The sequence below is a fragment of the Mirounga leonina genome, unplaced genomic scaffold (assembly GCF_011800145.1).
Source record: "Mirounga leonina isolate KUSES-001 unplaced genomic scaffold, KU_Mleo_1.0 Mir_92, whole genome shotgun sequence".
Lineage (NCBI taxonomy): Eukaryota > Metazoa > Chordata > Mammalia > Carnivora > Phocidae > Mirounga > Mirounga leonina.
Genome location: NW_023270852.1, coordinates 23,235,927 through 23,261,557, shown reverse-complemented (window position 1 = coordinate 23,261,557; position 25,631 = coordinate 23,235,927). Strand labels below are relative to the sequence as shown.

Below are 25,631 nucleotides of genomic sequence, written 5' to 3'. Positions count from 1 at the left end.
AAATAAATAAATAAATAAATAAATAAATAAATAAATAAAATCTTTAAAAAAAAAAAAAAGGGAAGGAAGAAACTAAGGCAAAGAAATCTGAACCCATGTCTGACTGATTCCAAAGTCCATAATCTGTTTACTATAGCATGCCCTCTTCCTAGTAAAACCATGTCACTTGGTGCATTTTAAGAAAAATGAAGAAGTATACTGAATTGGGTTTATTTAGCTTTGTCAAAAACTGACTTGGACATAAGCTTAAATCCTGAAAGGCAGAAGCTGCTTTCCCAGATGATGTACATGTTTCTGGATGGGAACTTCTCTGAAGTGAGCTTGGGGCTGCACACTTCCTCTAATTGTGGCCTGCCAGAGGGACAAGTCTTGGCAAATGTGTTCATTCAGTCATTCAATAAACCTTTATTAGACGCCAGTACAAGCAGCTTGCCAGGCAATGTGGACCAAGCCGAATAAGACATGGTCCCTGCCCTGAAGAAGCAGGGATACTGGGGGAGAGAAGGAGTCCCCACAGGGAGCAAGTGATTAATAGTAAACAAGAGGGACAAGAAACTTGCTCTGAAGTTCAGAGGAGGAGATTCTGGCTTGGAAGCTGGCAGATTTTGAATTTGGGGGGTAGAGGGGGCGGGGAGACCTTAGAGGATTAGTAAAATTTGCAAAGGGGCAGACAGGGGGGTAGGAATAGGATACAGGATACTTAGGAGGGAAAACATTGTTTACTTTCATTGTAAGCAGCAATTTATGAAGAGGAATAAAAGGACTCAGAAGTGGAAAGTTATACTCAAATCAGTTCTGGTGCCTTAAATTTTCTAGGAAACTTGGACTTTATCCTGTAGACAGAGAATTTTAATGGTTGAACCCAACCTAGTGATTTCCCCTGGGCTTGTACCCTGAATGTACTTGTGTTGTACATTGTACCCAAATGTCATTCCCTGGCAAAGGTCCAGACTTACTCATCTTTGTGCTGCTAGCACCTAGCATAGTGTCCACCAGAAACATTCTGTCTGCTCAGTCCTCCCTTCTTGGAGGAAAGGAAAGTGAATGATCAGAAGTAGATTTCCAAGAAATCAATCTGGGTAGCTGTGGGAAGGAATGATTGGAGGGGAGAAAGACTGGCAGTGGGAGATGTTTGAGAAAGCTACTCCAGTATTCTGGGTGTGAGATTTTGAAAATCTGAACTTGAAACAATGGCAAAAGAAAAGAAAAAGAGGAAACAATTGCTAAAGAGATCAGAGAGGACTGTCATCCTTGGACATCTGACCTAGTGGTTCCTAATATTATTCTGTTTCCTTTTCCAAAGCCTCGAGCTCCCTTTAAGAGGGGATATTGACTGTGAAAGAGGGCATGGGAGAGAGATGGAGCTATGGTGATAGGATCACGGCAGCCTCCCTGAATCAAATGGAGCTAGCACTGAGAAAGCTCAGTTCTACTTCATACATTCTTCGAAGTTTCCATATGACCATTGATTCCTACTATGTCATTTACAGATAAAGACACTGAGAATCATTTTTCCGGGAGACACAGAGAGTTGGTAGCAGAGCCTACCATTGTATCGTTTATCAAAAAAGTGACTTGGCAGTGTTTTGTTAGCAAGTAGGAATTATGTTTGCTTCACCGGGATGAGTTATGAGGATTGCTTTTGTAACAACTTCAAAGTGACATTTGAGTTTCAAGGGAAAGGTCATTACCACCCTCAAAAGAAAACTCCTTAATAGCGCTAGTCTTTGGATGGCTGGAGCCCCATGAAGAGCTCAAATGTCCAAGAGTAAGTCAGAGATTTAGGGAAGGAGAGTGAAGGAACACCATATCGCCCCACTCTGTGGGGCATCAGGAAAGCAACATTTCTCCTCAAAGAAGCTACTGATTCCAGATCTGCTGTGTAGAATCAATCCAAAAGAAGGCAACCCTAGAAAGCAGGAGTCCATTTTGATAATGCAGGTGAGACATGAAGAAGGCCATCCTAGGACCATAGAGTAGCTATAGAGAGGAAAGAAGAGACCAGAAAATGGACCACCTACATTAACATTAGCTGAGACTCTTATTGAAAATGAACGTGCCCAGGCTCAACCCCCATCCTTTGGAATCAGAACCTCTGGGGTTAGGGATAAGAAAGCTACATTTTAACAAGCTACCCAAGGGTTTCTTTGAGCTTGTGGAAATTTGAGGTACGTAAGCATAGTGGAAAGCTTTGATATCAGACTGACCAACTTCTGCCAGAGTTATCATAATATGTCTAAGTTTCAATTACCTCATGTGTAAAACTGGAGATTATATTAAAAGATATAATATATATAAAGTACCTAGAAATGTTAGTCTATCTCTTCCCCCTGCCCCCCCCCCCCCCCCCCCGCCACTACCCACATGCACACGTATCTCAAACTTGCCGCCTTTATAAGGCTAGAATGAGCAACCTCCTCAAAGTACTCCATTCCTTAGATTCTAACTCCCCTTTTGCACAGATGAGAGGAAGGGAGAGTTGCCACAACTTTGCTCTACACCCATCTGCATAATGGGTGTTTTTGACTCTGTGCTTGCTGACCTTGAAGTTAAGCAGGAAGGGGGAGGTGGCAGCAGAACTGATCTCACTCAGTCCCCAAACTCCTGCCCCTGCCACTGCCTGCAAGTCAGGAGTGTTTCTGAGTTTTCTGCTATATTGTGTAGCTACCTATGGGAAATTCTAGAACCCCTGCATTTCATTCAGTACACTGAATGAACATCTGTAAATTGCCTTATTGTCTACAGGGTTTTTTAAAATAGGCATTGCTCATTTGTGTTTTACAAAAATCCTGTGAGGTATGTATTCTTAATATGCTCTTTTTTTCAATGAGAAAACTGAAGTTTAGAAAGGATACATAACTTACCCAAGCTCGTAGAGCTAGTAAGTGGCAGAGCTGGGCCCTGCATGATGTCATATTGGGTGAGCAAAATAGAGTAATGGATTCTTTAAGGCATTTTTTATGTATGAACTCATTCTAGATGTTATTAGCATAGCTAATTCTATCTATTCAATTAGTGATGCTACTAGGGCTAAAGTAATATAAACAGGAGATGTATAATTTGTGGTTATATAAATAACAAGTATAGTCTCATCAGATGAGAACACTAAGCTTTTGTTAAATTTTCTTCCCGCTATTAATTCAGAATGTTAAGTATTATTCAGAGAATTTGGCTCAAACCCATTTCTGCTTTAAAGTTAATCATGAATACATTCCGATTCACTACAGAGCTTCCTTTAACCTGACTCTTTAAGGCAAAAGGCCCAGAGTTGCACCTTAGAGCTTGCGTATTTCATTTTGCAGAAGTTTTTAACTCACTGAAAGCTAAAACATCAGTACTGAAAGATAAAGATGCAGGACTGACTACCCAGTCATCTGACTTCCTCACTATGGTGATTATAGCCAGACTCTTAGCAAGCAAAAACAGTATGTATTTCTTGCCTCTTTTCAACTGTGTACTGTTTACATGTGGGTAAATTGTTTTTTAATGACAGATCATGTAATGTCTGAAACATTTCAACAGCAGCTTCTGCTGTGTTCCTAATACTTATTAAAAATACCTAATTACTTTACTCTTTCATTAGAAAAAAAAAAAAAAAGCTCTGAAATGTAACTGTCCTGGATCCTATATTTAGCTTTTCTAATGATGTGATCTGGAACAAGTAGCTTCTCTTTCTGACACTCTGATGTTTCAGCTGTAATAATAAAATCTGGAGAGTAGATTGCAAGTTCCTTAAAGGCAAGGAATGTGACTTATTTAGGGCCTAAAATAGTTCATGGCATTCAATCAATAATTATTAGATTAAATAATGTGAGAATAAAGAGGTGATGTATTGAGAGAAAAGTTATGTAAATTAAAAGGTACAGCCCACATGGATTTTGCTGTGGCTTATAAATGGAGAACTGAACGATGTATTATTGCCTTTAAAGGAAGGTTCTCTCAATCTGAGTGTTATTTTCCTTTCCATTCAATAAATAGATTTTGAGTTTCCCCTACATACAGGATACTGCTCTGGCCACGGAGCAGGGACATGGATGAATAAGGCCTTACCTCTGTCGTCCCAGAGCATCCCTTCTAGTGCATAGATACACACTTTGTTAGAAATCAGTGCCAGTTTATTCAGGATACTAAAATAACCACTGAATTGAACTGGAAACCAACCCAGGGCAGAATCAATAAAACTGTGGCTAAAATAAACTTTAAAAAAATGAAACCAATTTTAGACTGATTTCCAGGTTAAAAGCAGAAAGGTGGTTGTGATGGATCCACTCTTCGGGGATTAAGAAATTCTTCATGAATATTAGTTAATCAGTCCTCATATTGGCACAGCACTTTGATACATTATCCATTTCACTGATGAGGAGGCAGGGGCTGGAGACTTGAGTGGCCTGTCCACAGTTACACAGACAAGGGCTGTCCTTTGGAGGTACATGAATACCATTTCATTTATTCAGCAAAGGCTTGCAAGGTGTCTTTCATGTCCAGCATTGTGCTAAGGACAGGGGAAAAACAAAGATGCATGAGCCTTTGGCCTTGCTCTTGGCAAACACTGAATGGCCTGGGAAAGATTTTGATTTCCTTAGTAGTTGACACTCTCCATACGTAATCTGCTCCTCTCAGCAGTCAAGAGACCCAGTCCTGCAGTCCGAGCTATGCAAGTGGCCAAGTCATCGAGGCAGGCCAATTACTCCTCTGTAAAATGGGATCAGTAACAGGTGCAGTGAACTTGCTTCATTAAGATGTGAGATAAACTAGGGTGGCTCAGTCGGTTAAGCATCTGCCTTCGGCTCAGGTCATGATCCCAGGATCCTGGGATCGAGTCCCACATCGGGCTCCCTACTCAGCAGGGAGCCTATTTCTCCTTCTGCCTGCCACTCTCCCTGCTTGTGTGTGCCCTCTCTCTGATAAATAAATAAATAAAATCTTAAAAAAAAAAAAAAAGGTGTGAGATAAACCAACCTGAAGAGACATAAAGGATATTAAGTCAAGCCAAAATTATACTCCTCAAGAAAAAAATCCCTGTGTGGCTCCTTCATCATCTCTCTCTGCATCAGCTATCATAATGTAATAGGCACCATGAATCCATTAGCTCACATGAAGGCATGAGACAATGAAAAGCATATGATGACTAAGGATTATGAGGTATGGCGTTCTGTGCACTTGAGGTCCATTGAGGGGAAAAAGGGAAAATTAACTCTTTCCATGCCGCAAGGGCCATGGGTATCCATCAGTGACAATGGAGACGCTATGGGAAGCATCCTTTACTTGTTAGTAGTGATAACATGTACTGCCATTTCCAGCGTTCTGGGAGATGTGCGTGAAGTGAGAACTCTCCCCGTGGCTGTCTCAAATGTCTTACAAGTACGAGTCAGTGTTCCTGAGAGCCCATCTCACTTGAAAAGAAGCAAAAAACTTGCAGATGCGCTGTTTGCCTTTCGTGTTTTGACAACTGTCTGAATATTTGTTACCACTTATCCAAACTGGGGTTTGGGCCTTCTTGCTGTGAATGGTGATTTTCCCCAGAAGGCCTCAAGAAGCCACTGTTTCTCGCTGTAACTGGCTTGTACCCACCTGTCGCGAAGAATTAACCCCTTAACGAATTTGGAGCACGTGTCCCATGTGAATGACACAGCTGTCACTCCTCATTTGGGGAGAAGGTGTTCTGTGAGCACCTCCCAAGCCTAAACCTGCAGGTCCCCATAGGGGTGGAACCCTGGGAGCACAAGCTCAATAAATTACAGTCAGAAAATAGATGTGTTGGGGGCACCTGCCTGGCTTCATGGGAAGAGCATGTGACTCCTGATGTTGGGGTCGTGAGTTCAAGCCCCACATTGGCTGTAGAGAATACTTAAAACACTTTAAAAGAAAAAAAGAAATACACCAGTTTATGATTGCTACTAAGTGAGACCATGGTTTTGCTAAAGGTAAAGAGCTCTCCTTTCCCCCAACTGATCCCCAAGAGCTGACTGAACTTCCGTGTTTACCCTCTTCTCAATAAAGGACAAAGTACACATTTGGTACATAAAGGATTTGACTTTGATCACTATTTCTAAAATGTGAAAACAATGTAACTATCATTTACTGAAAGTATGTATAAGCCAGGCATTTTGCTAAATACACTATCAAGACTTTTCTCATTTATTCCTGACAAAACCCTATTAGGGGAGGACTACATAGGAGCCTCTTTTTTTTTTTTTTTTTTAAAGTACCTTTTATCTAGTAAGCAAGGCATGTGTTTATTGGACAAATAACGGCAAAGTAGATGACTCAAATGGTATTTTAAAGCTTTCCTTTCCAGTTTTTAATTCTTCCCTACTCAATGACAAATCCTTTTTTTTTTTTTAAGATTTTATTTATTTATCTGAGAGAGAGAATGAGATAGAGAGAGCATGAGAGGGGGGAGGGTCAGGGGGAGAAGCAGACTCCCCGCCGAGCAGAGAGCCCGATGCGGGACTCGATCCCAGGACTCCAGGATCATGACCTGAGCCGAAGGCAGTCGCTTAACCAACTGAGCCACCCAGGCGCCCTAGGAGCCTCTTTTAAAGAAAATAATCCAGGGCTGCCTGAGTGGCTCAGTCCGTTAAGCATCTGACTCTTGATTTCAGCTTAGGTCATGATCTCAGGGTCATGAGATTGAGCCTGGCATCCTATTCTGCACTCAGCAGGGAGTCTGCTTGAGATTCTCTCCCTCCGTCCCTCCCCCTGCACTCTCACTCTAAAAATAAATAAATAAATCTTAAATAAAATAAAATAAGGAAATAATCCTTCTGGTCTCCCCTAGTGTTGACTAAATTTTCTTATGATGATGCTTCCTAAATATATATAAACAAAATTAAGTACAAATACCATATGCTTATAGCTCTTATCATCTATCCTGTTAAAATAAATTTACAAATTAAATGCCATATATATTTAGTACTTCTATATTACAGCAACAAAATTCAAAATCACAATGTTAATGTGATTGGTGATGCTCTAGTAATACTAAATCTTCACCCGATATGTAAACCTGGTAGCACCTGCTATAGTGGAAGTTTCTTTTGAATTGTAGGGCTGGGTGTTCGGTGAAGACTCAATTCCCACACTGCTGTTGGTCTACGGGATGCCCAGTGCAAAACCAATGCGGAGGCCCCAGGCTGGCCCTCACTCCTAACCTTTTACCCACCCCCAGCTCAGACCCCTTAGGAGTTGCTGAATGAATGAGGAGCTCAGTTACCACACTACAGATGCCCTCTGTGGCTGAATCCAATCTCGACAGTTTTCCTTGCCCGCCTCACCATGTAATGCTCAGCTGTAGTCCCCTGGCACTGTCTGCAGAGAAGAGCCTGGAGCAGCACCTCTGTCTAGCCCCCATCCAAAATGAATTATGCTATTTTTAATCTACCGTGGACTGAGAGATCCAAGGAATAAGCTTTCTTTTTTTTTTTCATTTAATAGTAGGATCTTCCCTGTGATGAAAATGCATGACACTTTGATGAGTAGATTTTGCAACTTCTCTGTGAGCTGCAAAATTCTTCTTCTTTAAAATTTGTAATCCAAGTACTTGAAGTTGCTGATTCAGTGATAAAAGAATGGTTCTGAACTCTACATCTGATTTCTGTAGAAAAATTTATACTGGTCATTTATTGCTTGATCACTTCTTGAACTACTTCATCCAGTAGTACCATATGTAACTGAGGCGTTCACAGTGCAGGCCAGAGCTGCCTCTTCCCACAATTTGTCTGAACCTCGCTCTCCCCTAAATCCTACACTCCATCCAGAAAACTTCACAGGATTGGGGAAGAGGGGAGGAGAAAAGAGGTGGCTTTGCGCCCCCTGTTGGACAGCCCTTTCCTCTGCTTGAACTGAGCTTTGCTATTCTAGCTCCACCTGCAGTCTCTTACTCATTCTTTAAATCCCATTTAAAATGGTGCCCCTGAGCCTTCTCCAGCTTCCCCAGCGGCCCTCGCTCCCTCCTCAATGTCGTGTTATATACACCTCCATCATAGCAATTATAACACAGTGTGGGAATAATTTGCTTAAACTGTGAGCCCACATTTTGTGTTCCCAATGTTTAGTAGAGACATATTGCTGCAGAGGGGACACACCTGGAGGACAAAACACATCCCACATACCATTCAGCAAGAGCCGGCCCGAGAAAGCTTTTGCAATTCTTTTTCCCACAGGGGGTGCCTTTTTCTACTTCGCACCAGACACTTTTGCCTTTGGAGCCCTGAATATAATGTTTGGCAAAAACAATAAATGCTTATAGAACAAAAATTAATTACCATTTGTTGAACACTTACCATGGCTAAGTCCATACATGCCTGGTTGCATTTAGAACCACAATAGCCCATGATGGAGGAGGTATTAGTATCCCACTCCTTTGGAGTCTTCAAGTAATGGATATTGCTGTCAAATGGTTATCTCCTAGTAGGATTTGCACTCTTCATCCCCAGCAATGAGAATGGATAAGGAGTAATAATGTTATTAGATGCAATTTCCTGGCACTGTGCTGTGTGATGCAAATACATTTTCTCACAAGTGGAACACAATTGTTATGTGAATGGCATGTGCAAACAAGGTGCAAAAAAATCTTCTTGAACCAGGACAGTGGCAGGAAGAATAAGAAAAAGTGACAGAAACTTACAAGGAAGGAATTAAGGATGATTGCAGAGTTTCTGGTGGATGCTGAGGGAAAAAAGTCCTCCCTAGGCACAAGAGGCATTCTCTTTGGCTTTAAAGTAACCATCAGTTACAGTGATGGACTCACCCTGAGATCCCTGGTGTCTCCTATAGAAATAACAATGAACCTGCTGGGCTGTGTCAGCTAACATGAATAGGAAGGGGGTGTGTGTGTGTGTGAGAGAGAGAGAGAAAGAGAGAAAGGGAGGGAGGGAGAGGGATAGAGTGTTCTTAAATGGAAGTGTTGGGGGTTTTGAAGGTGTTTTTATTCTTTTGAGGGGTGTGTGTGTGTGTGTTTTCATGGTTTTTATCTGCACGCTCTAAAATCTTAGAGATGCTCAGATCCCCGCCAAGTGAAAATCTGGACTTTCATCAGCTACTATTTGAGTTTGGCAAGCAGTTCAATTTTTCTTTCTCCAAAAAATGAACTATGGTGAAATCTTTGGGCTACTCATATCTTTCACATTAGAACTAAGATATCCTCCCCTCATGAGCTCTACTTGTCTTAGAAAACACAGTCCACTGGCATATAGCTTTTGAAGTGCTCCTCCAAGGAAATGTGTAAATAGAAGGCTCAGCATGGGCTGAACAACAATGTCCCAGACAGAAACACCTCTCCACTCACCTGCTACACCACTGAATTCCCAGTGAGAGTTCTAACCCCTGTGACTCGTCCTGCTAATATGGGGCTATTGGCTGAGGCCCCAGCAGTTTCAACTGTAATGGATTTGCCTTCATTTTTGAGTTACCCCTCCTTCCAGAAGCAAGCAAGAGGTGAAAATTACTCAATCAGGAACAACTTTACAAAGAATACTATTTATTATTGTGCTTTACGTATTGGTTTGCCTGTAATTCCTCCTGACACATGGGTGCTGCAAGTTGACATTTTATGCTCTGGGTCTGCTGTTGACATCAGATCGTGGGAGACAAAGAGTAAACTCTCAGCTCCCAAAACTGAGTCATCATCCAAGAGGGTGAAGCTGGAAACGTCCAGCTAAAGGAGGGAAGGAAAGGGTGGAATGGTCAGAGGGAAGAGGAAACATCTTCGCAGCATAAAGGACCTTTGAGGTCATTAATTTATCTCCCTGACTGACAGAAGAGGAAGCTGATGCTCAGGGAGGGACCGTGACCTTCCTAAGCTCAGGTAGGCAGGAGAAGCTGGGCCAGGAGTCTCTCCTCTGAGTTTCCATAGCACACATAGCATGAATATCTGCCTCTTGTCCAGCACTAGACAGTAAGCCCCACAAGCAAAGCAAGTTACCTCTCTGAGCCTCATGAGTTACCAGTGATGATGATGATGATGATGATGATGATGATGATGATGGCATGAAGTAGATGTTATTATTAAATTTATGACACAGACAAGGACAATAATCTTAGAAAGGTTAAATACCTAGCCCCAAGGACACACAACCAGTGAATTGACTCAAACTTGTTAATAAGGAAGATTCTCAAAAAGAAAAAAAAACATGTGTCTAGCAGAGAAGCAGTGTGCCTGGGCCTGTCTGACCCCAGGACTGAGCTCTTACCTCTTCCCTGGGCATAATCCTCACTTAATAAATACCTGGGAGGATATACAGGTACTGGCCTCACCCTGTAACATGACATGCCTCCATTTGAACAAACCAGATTGTGAATAAGTCACTGGTCCATCCCTTCCTGCCTGCAATACAACATAGCACAACTCCCCTGCCACAGACACCTAGCTATCAACCAATTCTTCCCTCTACCAACACTGCTTAGGCAACTACTCTGTACTCAGCCCTGGACAAGTACAAACAGAAAACAAAATAGTAGTGAAGCTTGGGTTTCGGAGTCTGAGAGAGCTGAGTTTGAATCTGTTTCTGCCACTTACCAGGGAGGCAAATGACGTCCCCTTTCTCATTTGTAAACGTGTAATAATACAGACAGAAGGGGTGTGTGTGTGTGATGGAATTGTAGGGAGGGTTCAATGACATTATTAGTACAAAATGGTTAATAAGACATATACTAACAGTGGCTCAGAGAAAGAGCTCAACAAATATTTGCCACTATTAATATTATGAATGCGTTTACATTCAAATTGGAGAATAGATACACTTTGAGTTATCAGAGACAGTCAAGAACCCTGCCTAACTTCTTTGGCTGGTGGAATAACCTTGCTCTCTTTCTCCCTCTTCCACTTGGTGAGCAATGACCTATCCTTCAATATCCAGTTGACATTCACCTCCTGCTCCCTTCCACAGCGGAAGTTATCCTGCCTTCCTCATGCCTCTCTAGTACCTTGCGCACACTGTCACAGAGTACTAGTTCCTTAAGAATCTCTCCTGTCACTGAATTGCGAGGTCCTTTGGAGTTCATTACACCTCCAGCGCCTAGCACAGTGCCTGGCTTATACTTATGCTCAGGATGTATTTGGTGCATGAATAAATGGAAGCAAATGCATAGAATAGAGGGGCTGGAGTAGTTATGAGAGCCTTCTGTCAGAAGGTGGTCCATAAGGGATGAGTAACTTCAGAAGTGCTCAGACAGGCAGTAATGGAAACAAAGGGAAAGATGGTATTTTGTTACTTTCTTTTTCTTTAAGGTTTTATTTATTTATTTATTTATTCATTCATTCATTCATTTATTTGAAAGAGAGAGAGTGCACGCATGTGTACAGGGGTGAGGGGCAGAGGGAGAGAAAGAATCTCAAGCAGACTCCCTGCTGAGTGGGGAACCCAATGTGGGACTCAATCCCACAACCCTGACATCATGACCTGAGCTGAAATTGAGTCAGATGTCCAGCCGGCTGAGCCACCCAGACACCCCAACATTTTGTTACTTTCCATTGGTATAAATCAATGTATCGATTTGAGTAAGGGTCTTCTCACCCAGGTAGGGTAAATCAGCCTATAGCTTCCCTGCTGGCCTCATGGGATCACATCACCTTCAGTGTGAATGTATAAGACCAGCCAATAAAGAGGAGAGGAGCCCTTGGAGAAGTTGCAGAAGAACTGGCATTCCTGAGAATGAAGAAGTGAAACGAGTGAACATAGTACTTCATACTACTACACGGCATTCACTATTCTCATAGCCCCTCATGGAGCCTTCACGGAAATCTCATTGCTCGAACCATTTGAAAAGAATAAAGCAGCAGAGGTTATGTTTCAGAAATAAAGTATAAAATTCCATGGAAAGTCATTTGCTGGCAGAAGTTCTCAGCAGTGATTACTGGGGCTGTCTGCTGAAATCAGAGTGCAAAGAATACTTGAAATCTTTGCAAACAGTCACATGGAAGGCAGTATTGCATAGTGGCTAAGGGCTCAACTCTGGAGCTAACTGCTTGGGAATGAAACTTGACTTATGAATCTTGGCTGTGTAAATCCTGGAGCAAGTGATCAACCTCTCTGTACTTCAATTTTCCTTATATGTAAAGTGTGGACACAATTTGAAGGCACTAAATAGGACTGATAATATGTGGAAGCACTCAGAATGCGAGTCCATGTGAAACACTTATAAAGGCACCTGCCATGTAGGCTAGCATTTAACAAATGTTAGTTTAAAAAAAAAATGCTATTATGGGGTGACTGGCTGGCTCAGTCGGTAGAGCATGTACACGTGACTCTGGATCTCAGGGTTATAAATCTGAGCCCCACATTGGTTGGGTGTAGAGATTACTTAAAAAAATAAAAATAGAATTTTTTTTAAATGCTATTATGATACCAAGTCCCTGTTACCAGCTTTGCTCCATGCATCATTCTAGGGCACTGTGGGAAGTGCAGGAGAAAACTTTAAGACAAGATCATGTTTCTTACAGAGTTAAGCTGAAGATGAAACATAAAAGTAACATAAATAAGGCAACTAAAGAACTCTTAAGTCCCAAACTGGATGACTCTGGGTGATGAGAAGGGAGAGGACTGAAACAGCCCAAGAATAAGCCTAACCTGATGGGTGCTCAATTAAAGTTCATTAAGGATAACTAATATGGGATTTCATTCAGGTTAGGATTTTATCAGCTCTTTTGTCAAACTCCAGATTTTGGAGAAAAAAATATAAGAATAAAAGAGCCCTCTCAATTATCAATGCATTAAAAAAAAAGAATTCATTTAATTTGACCTTGAACGAGGTTTCATAATTTGTGAGTGACAGAGATAAAAGAAACCTCAAGGTTCGGCTGGTCTAAGCACCATGTTTTACAGATGGAGAAAGACCCAGAGATATGATGTGACTAGCCCAAGTCACACTGGAAACCCAGGTCTCTTTCTGCTCAGTCTAATTCTTGACTCCCTGTGGATGTTTGCTGGCTTCTTTGGCTCCTGAAAGGCATTCTTCCTGTGTAATATCAGGCAGCTGGTTGGACTCCCATCTATGAGTCCTAGAGCTTTTCCTGCCTGTGCTCATTGCTGTTCCTACTGTGTGTGGCCAGTTATATGCTGACAGCCACATTGTGGAGGCTTAGCCCTCCAAGCATTTGAGTTGTAGCAAATAGCAAAGGATAGAAAGGGAAGGAAATGAGGGAACGTGGGAGGGTGGGAAGAGGGAAGGAAAGGGAAAAAAATTAAAAATCATTAACAAGGAAATGAAGAAATCAACAGTGACCAACATTGGATCCATGGAACTGTTCTGATCCCATCTTCTGTCTAATACATGAGAATTTAAAAATAATTCCAATGTGTCCCATTGATGAGAATATGGTGAAAGTGAGTAAAGTTGGGAATAAAGGTTTTTGGTTTTTCCCTTAGTGTTGTTTTCAGAGCCTATGGGTTGTTACATAAGCATAGTATTTTGTGGCTTAAAGATGAAATGCTGGGAGCTCCTGGGTGGTTCAGTCGGTTAAGCGTCTGCCTTCAGCTCAGGTCATGATCTCAGGGTCCTGAGATCAAGCCCTACATCAGGCTCCCTGCTCAGTGGGGAGCCTGCTTCTCCCTCTCCTTCTGTTCCTCCCCACACACACATACTTGTGCTCTCTCTCTCTCAAAAAATAAATTAAATCTTTTTTTTTAAAGATGATATGCTGGACAAGTCTAGAATTATGAAGCAATTAATTGGAACCATATAGCCTGCAGTTTCCTATGGAGTCTACCACACAAAATGGTGCACAAATTGAAAAAAGAGAATGACACATTGTCAGAATGCTTTACTGAATTTTATCATCTCTAGCACTAGTTGCAAATATCAAGATCTATTTCAGTGCAGACCAGATTGCTAAGGGACCATCAGAGGGCTTGCCACATAGGAGGACAGAGTAGTCATTCAGTAAATAAATATATTAATTGATAAAATAAATAATGAAAATTTATAAATTTATTAATAAAATGAAAAAAGATAAATGCATGACTGGCCCACTAGCTGACAGGAGCATGAAGGTTCTATCAGCTACAGTGAACTTGAAGAAAGCCATTTCAAGTCTTTCCATCAGTTATAGCTATGACCCATGACCAGACAGTTTCAGGTTTGTAAGGCAGGGTGGACGGTGGAAGAAACTGAGCACAACAGGATTGTCTTTAGTGTTTGACTCTCTGATACTTTCATTCTCCCATTTTGAGGTCATGTCCACATTCATCTTGGAATACTTTGAATCTTAGCAAATAGATCCATACTAAACCTAGCTGCAAAGCCCTATAACCAGAATGATAATCTCTCTGCCCCAACCTCACCAAAAAAAAAAAAACCAAAATTCAGGAACAAGTTTGATGGTCCCCAGGTCATGTAGAGAATACCTGTCAATAGTAACAGGTTATGGCTGAAATTGAAGTCTCCTTTCTAAATCGATCAGAGCGGTGCTGCTACAACACTCATGACCTACTCAGGAAGAACACTTTGGCCAGTTATTGTACCGTCTCTGGCTATGATGCTCTGAAGTGTAAATATAGTATTTTCATAACTTATTGTTGTCTCAGAGCTTTAGATTTTAATGTAAAAGTAGTAGAAGCTTATGCTTTTGTGACAAATAACCAGTCTTGGAAAAGTTAGTCTTCAAGCAGAGAATTTGACAGGGAAAAACCAAAACTTAATTTCTCAGTTATAGGATGTACCAGTGTTCTCTTTTTACTTGATTAAATAAATTGTGCTTTTCGCTAATGGATTCAAAATGTAGCTTTTTCATGGAAGGCTTACATTGTAATGGGGTAATGGAGAGTGTAGAGGGTTTGGGGGGAAGAAAAGCAGATAGGACACATCATTGGGACTAATAAATTAAGAATAAATGGTTGCTGGGGAAAATTGTCAATCAGTACAGATCATTTTGAAAGCAGTTTGGGAATATGTCAAAATTTTTAACTACCCACAATTTTTAACTCAATAATTCAACTTCTAGAAATCTATCTGAAGGAAATAATTTGAAATAAAATATGTTATAGTCATTGCAACATAAAGTACTTAAACATGGAAAACTATAGAAGTGTCTGACAATGTAGGACTGTCTAAGCCAACTGTAATAATCCACTTGATGAAATACTAAATTGTCATTGTGTTTATAAGATATATTGGTTTGTAGTCTTCGTTTCTTTTGTTTTTTTGTTTTGTGTTGTTTTGTTCTAAGTAGATCCACGCCCAGTGTGGGGCTTTAACTCAAGACCTTGAGATCAAGAGTCACATGCTCTACCAATTGAGCCAGCCAGAGCCCCACTTGCAGTCTTCATTTCTTTTGATGTCTTTTCTAATTTTGGTATCAGAGTAATGGTGGCCTCACAGAATGAATTCTATATTTTGGAGGAGTTTGTGAAGAACTGGCATTTATTCTTTTTTAAATGTTTAGCAGAGTTCACCAGTGAAGCCATATGGGCCTGGGCTTTTCTTTATGGATAATTTTTGAAATTACTAATTCAATCTATTTGTTATAAATCTATTCAGAGTTCTTTTTATTCTTGAGTCAGTTTTGGTAGTGTCTTTCTAGAAATTTGTCCATTTCATCTAAGTTATTTAATTTATTAGTATATTGCTGTTCGTAGTATTCCCTTTTTGTATCTGTAAGGTCAGATTTCAGTAATGATTCTCTCTTTTTTTCTAAGCCAGTCTAACTAATGATTTATCAATTTTGTTAATCTTTTCAAAGAACCAATTTGTGGTTTTGTTGATTTTTGTTTGTTTGTTTTTCTATTCCCTAGTTAAGTTCTGCTCTAATTTTATTATTGCCTTTTTCTGCTTGCTTTAGGTTTAGTTTGGTCTCTTTTTTTTTCCCCAGTGTCTAATGGTAGAAGATGAGATTTTTTATTTGAGATCTTTTTTTAATGTAAGCATTTTTTAGCTATAAATTTCCCTCTAAGTACTGCTTTAGCTGTATCCCATAAATTTTGGTATCTTATGTCTTTATTCTCATTCATTTAAAAGTATTTTCTAGTTCTCTTGTCATTTCTTTCTTGATCCATTGGCTAGTTAGGAAAATGTTCTTGTTGTTTATTTGTTTGTTTGTTTTAATTTTCTTATGTTTAGGGATTTCCTAAATTTCTTTTTGTTATTAATTTGGGGATTTCCTAAATTTATTTTTGTTATTAATTTCTGGTTTCTTTCCATTGTTTTGCATTCATTAAAGCTGATGCTTCCAAAGACTCCCTAATGATATGAGAAGGTGCTTCTGTCCTCTTTAAAATAATTGGTTCCCGTTTAGGGAGATTTACTAAGTGTCAGGCCCTATAGTAGGAGCTTATCACATTATCACATTTAAATACTCACAACTGAGGCCCAGAGATTAAATAGCATTTCTAAGGTTATACAGCTAAATTTCAAAACAATTTCCCATAAGACTTTACTATATGTTACAGTAGTAAAAAAAAAAAATCAATTTAAAATTTAGAGACCATATGATACAACTAAATTTAAACAGAATAATTTGTTCAAAAACAAAGAAACAATAATAGTAAAAGTGATTTGTTTCTCATAATGAGATGACAAGTATTTTTTTCCCTCTATTTCCTTTCAAATCTTCCCTAAAAGAGACATGCTTCATTTGTTAATAGAAAAAGTATTTTTAACAAACTAGCCTATTAGTTAGGAAAGGGAATAAAACTTAATTAGGGAAAAAAAAGTTAGAAAAGGAAAATTAAATGGTAATTTTATTGAAGGTATTAATACTACTAAAATTCTTTAAACTTTCTATTTATGCAATTATGGATCATAGAGCTAAAAATGCGATACTATGCAAAAATGCTTAAAGCAAATAGCTGAGCCACCACATTTTTATTACTAGTAATAAACAGCAACTAAAAGTAAATCAGATTATAGAGCATAGAATTATGAGATAAAATACATGAGAAAAACAAATTCTGAGAGATAACTGCAGAGAAAAGCAATAAATTCAAATATCACTCATTTAGCTATGGTCTTATTCTTCCGTTACTTCTCCCCCCTTTCTCCAGATGTTTGTTATTCCTCCTGCTCTTCTTCCTCCTTCTCCTTCTTCTTTTTTGCCAGAAGTTTCTCCCCATATTACCAGTATGAATCATCACTCAAAACTGGTTCATGCCTTCTTTTGATGAATATTTATTGAATACCTACCATGCTTTAGATCCTGGGGATACAGAAATGAAAATGACATGGTACCTGCTCTGAGATCATAATGTAGTAGGAGAGAAAGATGTAAAAATGAGTGGCATTCACTGTGACAGCCTTGGTAACACATCTGAGCATAAACTTAAAGATGTATCCAGTTATTCATGAGATGGGAAAAGGGGAAAGCATTCCTATAACCACCACCTGAATCAAGATGTAGAAGATATACCTATACATATTTAAGAGAGTAGCCTAAGTTAAAAATTTATTTTGGGGAAGGGTCACGTTCTAACCACAATAAAGATGGATAAGACATAGTTCGTTATTTCCTCAACCACCGACTTTATTTCTACCACCATAGCTTAGTTTTTCCTGTTCTGGAACTTCTTATAATTGAAGTCATCTTTAAGTACTCTTTTGTATCTGCCTTCTATCCCTCAACATAATGCTGTTGAGATTCATCCATATTGTTGCTTTTTATTTGTGAAGGAGTTCAATTCTCTTTATTGCTGAGTAGCAATAACAATATATTGTAAATATCAATATGCCACAGCTTATGACTTCACCTATTGATGGACATTAAGGTTGTTTCTTGTTTGGGGTCATTATAAATATTCTGGTACATGCCTTTTTTGACATATGTATTTCTCTTGAGTAAATATCTAAGTGTTAATTTCCGAATCATAGGTTAGCTGTATGATTAACTTTATAGGAAACTGCCAAACTATTTTTCAAAGTGGCTATACCATTTTATGTTCCCAACAACAAGTTCTGTGAGAGTTCTAATTGCTTCACATCCTTACCAACACCTAATATGGTTAGTGTTCTTAATTTTATCCACTCTAGTGGGTATTGAGATAGTATCTTGCTGTGGCTCCAATTTGCTTTTCTCTGATGACTAATGATGTTTTTCATATGTTTTTTGACCATTTGTATATCTCATGTTAACCCTAACCCCTAACCCTATTGGGTGGTTTTTCTTTTTATTGTTCAATTGTAGAAGTTTTTAAATATTCTAAATAAAAATCCTTTATCAGGCATATGTATTGTAAATATTGTTTCCCAGTTTGTGGATTGCCTTTTCACTTTCTTAAAGACCTCTTTTGAAGAGCAAAAGTTTTTAACTATGATGAAGTCCAATTTACCAGTTTTTTTATTTATCATTTGTGCTTTTATGTTCTATCCAAGAAATCTTTGCCTATCTCAGATTACAAATATATTCTGTATTTTCTCCTAGAAATTTTATAGTTTAAGCTTTTAGAATTGGCTCTGCAATTCATCTCTAGAAAATTTTGGTATATGGCACAAGTTATTATGAAAAATTTCAGACTTAGAAAATATATGGAAAGAATATAATTATGAACCTTTTGTACCCATTACTCAGCTTCAGCAACTATCAAATCATAGTCAGTCTTGTTTTGCATATTCTCATATGTACGATGTATACATATGTATGAGATATATGAGGTATATTTGTAAAATTACAATCTTTTTTTGGTTACGATCCAGAATTTAATCCAGGACTACACTTCCTTAATCTCCTTTGATCTAGTATGGTTCTTTAGCTTTTTACGTTTTTCAAGACATGGGCATTTTAAGAGGATGTCTCTTAATTTTAAGTTTTCTGATTATTTCTTCATGGTTAGTTTCATCTAATGCATTTTTGGCAGGAATACTACATCAATGATATTGTATACTTCTCAGTGCTTTCCATCAGGAGGCACATGGTGTCAGGTTATCCCACTTTTCAATGATACTAAGTTTGATCACTTGTTTAAGGTGATATCTGCCAGATAACTCCACCAGAAAGGCACCTTTACTCACCTTTTTAACAAATAATCTGTGAGGAGATACATTTCATGTTCCTCAATAAACTTTCAATCAATAGTCTTAGCACCCACTGATGATTCTTGCCTGAATTGATTATTATTATGGTAGCTAAAAAATGGTGATTTTTCTGACTTTACCATTCCCTCTATAGTTGTCATTCTACTGTAACAAAGAACTTTCTCTTCCTTCTCATTTTTTATTACTTAATTTAGGTATTTTTGGTAATCTGCCTGGACTCATGAATTTCTTTTTTAATTCAGTATGTTACACTCAATTACTACCATTATTCATTTTAATATTCAAACTGTCTAGATTTGGCTGTGTTCCCTTTTAAACTGGCTTTGGTATCCTTTTGACATGCCACCATTAGTTTTAGGGTTTTAAAGCTTTGCATTGTTTTTGTGTTTATGTTTAGAACGTCCTACCCAACAAAATGTTTCAGACTCACCTTATACTTTCCCTGCTGATGGAATGAGCCATTTCTTCAAAAAAACACTAGTTCCTTTTTTGTGGAAAATGGTATTTAGAAGACAAAATCTGAGCACCGGGTATGCTTTTTGCTCCTGGGGTATCAGTACATCTAGGCTCCTTTAGTGGACACAGAGAGGAAATAAAGTTTTTTAGAAAACCTTAAGTTTATGTCGGATGCCTTTAATTACTATTCACCATCATAAGATTCTTCCTTTCCTTCCCCATCCCACATTTGTAGCTTACTCTTCTTTCACAGTGATAACCCCACTTCCCAGCAACATCCATGTGTTTACTCATTTGCTCATTACTCACATACCAAGTGGTTTCAGAATTCAACTAACAATAAACCTGCTAAGTAAAGTTCAAGATTTCTGTATAATTCTATTTTTAGAATATATTCTGAGGGTAGTCACAGTATTATGTTCCTTTCATATTTTCTGAAGCAAATCCAGTGTGTCAAATCATTTCATCTGTAAATATTTCAATATAGCCCGACCACAATGCCATTATCACACATAAAAATTAACAATTATGGAATTAACAAATATCCTAGGTTTTTTTTCAGGTCTCAGATTGACTTATAAGTACCATAAATGCTTTTTTGTCATTTTGTTTTGTTTTGCAATTTATTTAAACCAGAAGTGAAATCTATTGTAATTGGTTGATCCATCCTAAATCTCTTCTGATTTATATGTTTTCCCTCCATTCTTTTTTTGTTTTCTTTCAATTTTTATATTTAAGAAACCAGGTCATTTGTCCTACAGAGTTTGCTCCAGATTTTCCTTATAGTATAATTTATCATGTTTCTGTCTCTTTATTTCTATAAACTAGTTGTTGGATGAAAGGTTTAATTATATTCAGATTCACTGGGGAAAGGAGGGTTTTGTTTTGTTTCCTTTTGAAAATAGAGGTTTACAATACTACTGTGTAGTAATATTTTGTTCTCCCATCAGGAAGCATATATCATCTGATGATCTTTTTTGTGTGTATGATGTTACCAGCTATTGGTGCTCAATGCCTAAATCCATTGATTCATTAGGATTGCAAATGGAACCCTTTTTGAATTGGACAATGTTCTAGACACACATATGTATACACACATCCATATAGACACATTTCTGGGAACAAATGTATCTCAAGCCAACTCTTGTCTTTCCTTTAATAATCTCTTTATTTCATTCTTACTTGTTCTTGAACCTCTCGTTATAAAAAAATCTCTTTTCTGTACAAAAACAAGATATGTATAATACAAAGTGATGGCCCAAATTTATAGTAACAACTTTCCAAGGGGAATACAATTATCTTAGAGGAGGTGGGACAAGAATAAATTAAGAGGAAAGAAGCATTTATAAAAGATAAGGAGGCCACAAAAATTGTGTTATCTGGGCCAGGACAAATTTAAATCTAAATTCTTCCCAGGGAACATTTATATCACGAAGGTGACATTTTAGAGCTAGGAAACATTTGAGATTTGAAAATTTTGAACAGGAATATGAGAAGAGAAACTGAAACATACCTCTAGTTTTAAAGTTTTCTGCATGAAAAAGACAAAAATACATCGATTCACTCATGTGTCTTTAAGAACATGTGGTTCAAGTAGAAGAAGCAGCAATTTGAGTTTTTTGTTTCATTTCCTTTCTTTCTTCATGAAACATGTATTATCTTAAGCCAGTTCAGCAATGCCATTACAACTTAGAGTCATGCTGAGCAGTTTCAAGCCACTTGACCTAACAACTTAGAGATTTTTTGAGTGACAGTGATAATACGCTGACTCCTGGTATGGATGTTCTAATGTCTGTCACAACATGAAAGGTATTCATTTAACAGAGGAACAGCGGAATCAGATAAACAAGGCATATGTATCTGATTGATTGCAAGGGTTGGGGAGGGTGTTTTCAACTCATTCAATTCAAGATAAAAAGTATTTGCTCCAAATAAAACTTAAAACATGCTGTGTTTGTTTCCTCCCATCCTATGGTGTAGGGGTTGGGGAGAGGTTCCTTTTTTTTTTTTATGACTTTATTGAGATATAATTCACATAGTATACAATTCACTCACTTAAAGTGTACAATTCAGTGTTTTTTAGTATATTCATAGGGTTATGCAACCATCACCACAATCTAATTTTAGAACATTTCATCTCCCCTAAAACTAACACCATACTCATCAGCTGTCACTTCCCACTCTCTGTATGCCCTATCCCCAACCCTAACCAACCACTAATCTACTTTGTCTCTATAGGTTTTTGCCTGTCGTCAACAGTCACCTCTTAATTGCCATTCATAGCTTGTCCCACTGAAATTCTTTTTATTTTTTTACATTATCATAAGAATAAGAATAGAATCGAGCCCTCAAAAACATGAATGTGTATCAAAAAAATTGTAGCAGGATAACCCACAAAAATATTGTTGAATACAATAACTTCTGATGGCTTAAATAACTGCCAAATAGTGAAGCTGTTCAAATGATGACAGATTATAGTATCATGAAAGTCAAATGCTAATAATTTTAAATATAAATTTGAAACAGGCTTGGATTGCAGAAACTTTTCTTGCTCATAAGAGCAGCAATATCTGCAACCAGTAATTGCACATTCAAATCCTGACTTTACCTCTCATCAACTATGTGACTCTGGACAAGTAACAGAAGATTTGTAAACTTCAGTTTCCTCATCTGTAATGGGAATAATGATGATACCAACCTCCTGAAGTTAGTGTGGAGATTAGCACATGTAGAGCTTTTAGAACCAAGCCTGGCACATAATAAGCGCTCAATAAATGGTTGTTGTATCACTTTTGTTCATAAGAACTCAATGATCAGGTCAAATTCTAAAATGGAACTCTTAGATATGCCAACTTGCCACTTGCCACATGTGATTGGTATTTTCAAAGTCTCTATTCAAAGAAGTTTCCTGCCATGAGAGCATTAGATCGAGATCTAAGTACAGCAGTGTAGAGAAAAAATAGCATTGATAAGTATGATTAACAGAGCTGTAAACCAGCCTTCAGTTGCTTGAGAGCCATGTGTTCTATAAATAGTAAAAGTGCTAATTTATTATTCTCACCTAACACTCATGTAACAGATTTTCCTTTTTTAAATTAAAAAAAAATACCAGCAACAGAAAGCTTACATAATGGTATTATACATGTCTAATAGAAAGTAAAGACTAGTGTTAGAGCATTATAAACCACCTATAACCTCTTACATTGGAAATGTTTTGCTAAGACCCTAAATGTGTGACTTTTAAGTCTGTGAGTGTGAACGGAAGTTGTGATTTGGTTTTGTGTCCATCAGTGTAAAGCCGTTTAACCACCAATGACTCTATTACATTCTCTTTCATTCCAGTACAAAATGACTTTGGGTAATAAGACTAATACATTAGATAATTTTATTTTTGAGCAGTTATTATGTATTTTCTGTTCTTTTAAAGATGTGATGCTAAATATTATTATATCCCAATCAGATGACTCATGATACACAACATTTTCATACTTGGGAAATGTTAACACATTACAGTCCTTGCTTTGAAATGAAAAAAGAATTAATCAGACAACACATATTCATTTTCCTTTGGTCCCATGAGACAAGTTAAATGATGTGGTTTGCATGTGGCCCCATTTTGGCCCTCAAACGCCTCTACACTGTCCATCTGTGTCTACATTTTAACCCCAGGCTTTCCTCCTTTGGGCATTGTTTTGTATTTGCATGAGAATTTGTGATTTTTTTTTTTTTGCATGAAAAGTCATCCATGATGTTGAAGTTAAATGTCTAACATATCTTGCAATACACATGTCATTAATTCTTACATGATTTTTTCTTTTATTTTCAGTTACTGAAGTTTAAATATGCTTGAAAAGTAAAAGTGGCATGAAACTGGAGTGATGCAAGACTACTTAATGTTCCTTTAAGGACTTATCATTTTTTAGCTGGGAAAATTGGGGGGACCGTTCCCAGCCTTGTCTCTGGACACAAATCCTCAATGACAAGTTCTGACAAAACTATATTGAGCATAAGTGCTGTCAGCAGTCATAAATTCTGAAATAATACTTCTTTTTACCTTGAGAATGTATATCTAATACTTGACATATTACGTATAAAATATGTTGCCTAATTTCAAAAATTATCAAATATTTGACTTAATTGTTTTTCTTAAAGTCTTCTTAATGAGACATAAAAATTAAGCTTGACTGATTTTGGTGAAGTTCCTAGCACCCAAAAAAGTAATAAATTACTGAATGACAGCACCAACATTTTAGCATTTTAATGTTTCCTAAATAAACAAGACTATGAAAATGGATATCTGATATAGGAGCACATGAGTATACGAAGAAACTAAGTTATTTACACTATTCAGTCAAGCTTCAAACCCATAAGAGCATGTCACTGAATCCCACCAATGGATAAGATATATACATCCAAACAAGCGCTTTTCCTTCCAAATAGTCACCCTGCTGGCCCTACATGTATTCCTACCAGCTGCCATTGCTAGAACTATTTTGAATACCCCTTGTCAAATTACCTTCAGAGTCTTTGGCACATTCATTTTAATACCTGTGTGGTAACAAATCTTGTTCTTTGGAGAGTGACTGTCAGAGCCAGTCAAATAGGTATGGTGATCAAGCTGGTGAAACATATTTTTTAAATGATAGGTGAATATGAAATTACTAAGACTTGCAGAGCCTATAGCTTATAAAATGACTATGAATTCATTTCCCAAAGAAGAACCCCACAAAGCATTTACATAACAGCAACAGGGGGAATAAATGAAATTTCCTTAAGGAGTCTTCTAGGCAAGCATATGAATAAGTTCTAATGTATGTCTTATATTATGTGTATCTGTATTACTTTTAATTCGGTCTCATTTAACCTAATGAAGTGGTTTACATTTTTAAGGACAGTCCTTCTTACAGTATTTTTTATCATGTCAGAATATAGACGAGTAACCATTATTTCTCCCTTGCTCGAGTGAATATCAAGTTACTGTCTTTTAATATCAGATTTGGGTTGACAGTGTCCTAGCTGTCACCAACTAGCCCCATGATATTAGCAAGAGACTCAACCTCTCTGGGCCTCTGGTCCCCTGTTCCCAAGATGAGGTTGTGGGGCTCACGTGTCTTTAAAATCTCTTTTGAATGAATAATCGTTGTATATCTATGTGTGCTACTATAAGTATCATATATCATAAATCTACACACTTCTCTGTGTGTTTTAAATTAAACCCAAGTGGAAGTAACTCATATTCAACTTACAAAAAAATGACATCCAGGCACTGAGGTATCTAGTATCTCTAAGAAAGTCTTCTCTACCTGATGATAATGATGATGATAAAGATGACATTTGTATAGCACGTTATGTTTATCCTGCCTCACCTGAGTCTCACATCCTAAGAACTGCTATCATTATCCTCCATTATGCAGATGAAGAACATACTGAGGTTCAGAGATATTCAGTTACCTGTCTAAGGTGATGGACTAGCAAGTTGTAGAGCCAGGACAGAAGCTCTAGGTCTTCTGCTTCTAATTTAAGACTCTTTTCCTCCATCATCAGTTACCTGCAACCAGTCTTTTCATTAGGAGGCATTTTTTCCAAGGTGTCATCATTCAGAATTTACACTCCTTGAAAATAAAATCTGCCTTCGGAGAGGCTCTGGCACCTCTTTAGACTACCCACTTGCGTCACTACAGCTCTCTCTGCTTTTACAAACTAGTTGTTTTGTCAGCATGAGTGTGACAACAATTAGACGTCCCCTGTTTTTGCCCCATGCCTTTTCTCCTTCACAGTCATTCAATGACAAGCGTAAAAAGAGCTTCATCTTTTCACGAAAATTCCCATTCTACAAGAACAAGGAGCAGAGTGAGCAGGAAACCAGTGATCCTGAACGTAAGTAGATTCTCGAAGAGAATGTCACATGCAGCACAAGAGAAAAAAATTCTTCACGGGCAACACGCATGACGTAGGCTCCCCCACGCCACACGCCTAGGCAAACAAACACGGTAGGCAGGCAGGTCAGGGCTTACTACTGTGACCAGTGTTTGGCTGCAGTCTGGATCCTTCCCTCGATGTGGCTCTTCTTTGCAGAATGAATTGGAGAGGGACTTCAGGAAGCTGGGACTTCGCTTCCAGCCAGCATTTTTCTGTGACCAGGGCTGGGGCTGGTTTGCCTTTCTGTCATACAGCTCTTGAGGGCTTGAGACAAATTCTTTTCTGAACAGAAATAT

General features: G+C 38.2%; 1 protein-coding gene across 2 annotated transcripts in view; it reads left to right on the top strand.

Moving 5' to 3' along the window:
- The window catches only part of LOC118004277 (disks large homolog 2), a 776,050-nt gene that overhangs the window by 724,185 nt on the left and 26,234 nt on the right, over positions 1 to 25,631 (top strand). Inside the window, exon 4 of one of the 2 annotated variants that reach the window (XM_034995568.1) lies at positions 25,194 to 25,293. The exons of the other annotated variant lie outside the window; for it this stretch is intronic. Within the exon in view, the coding sequence (XP_034851459.1) occupies positions 25,194 to 25,293 (100 nt within the window). The remainder of the gene's footprint in view (positions 1 to 25,193; positions 25,294 to 25,631) is intronic. 2 annotated transcript variants of the gene reach the window in all.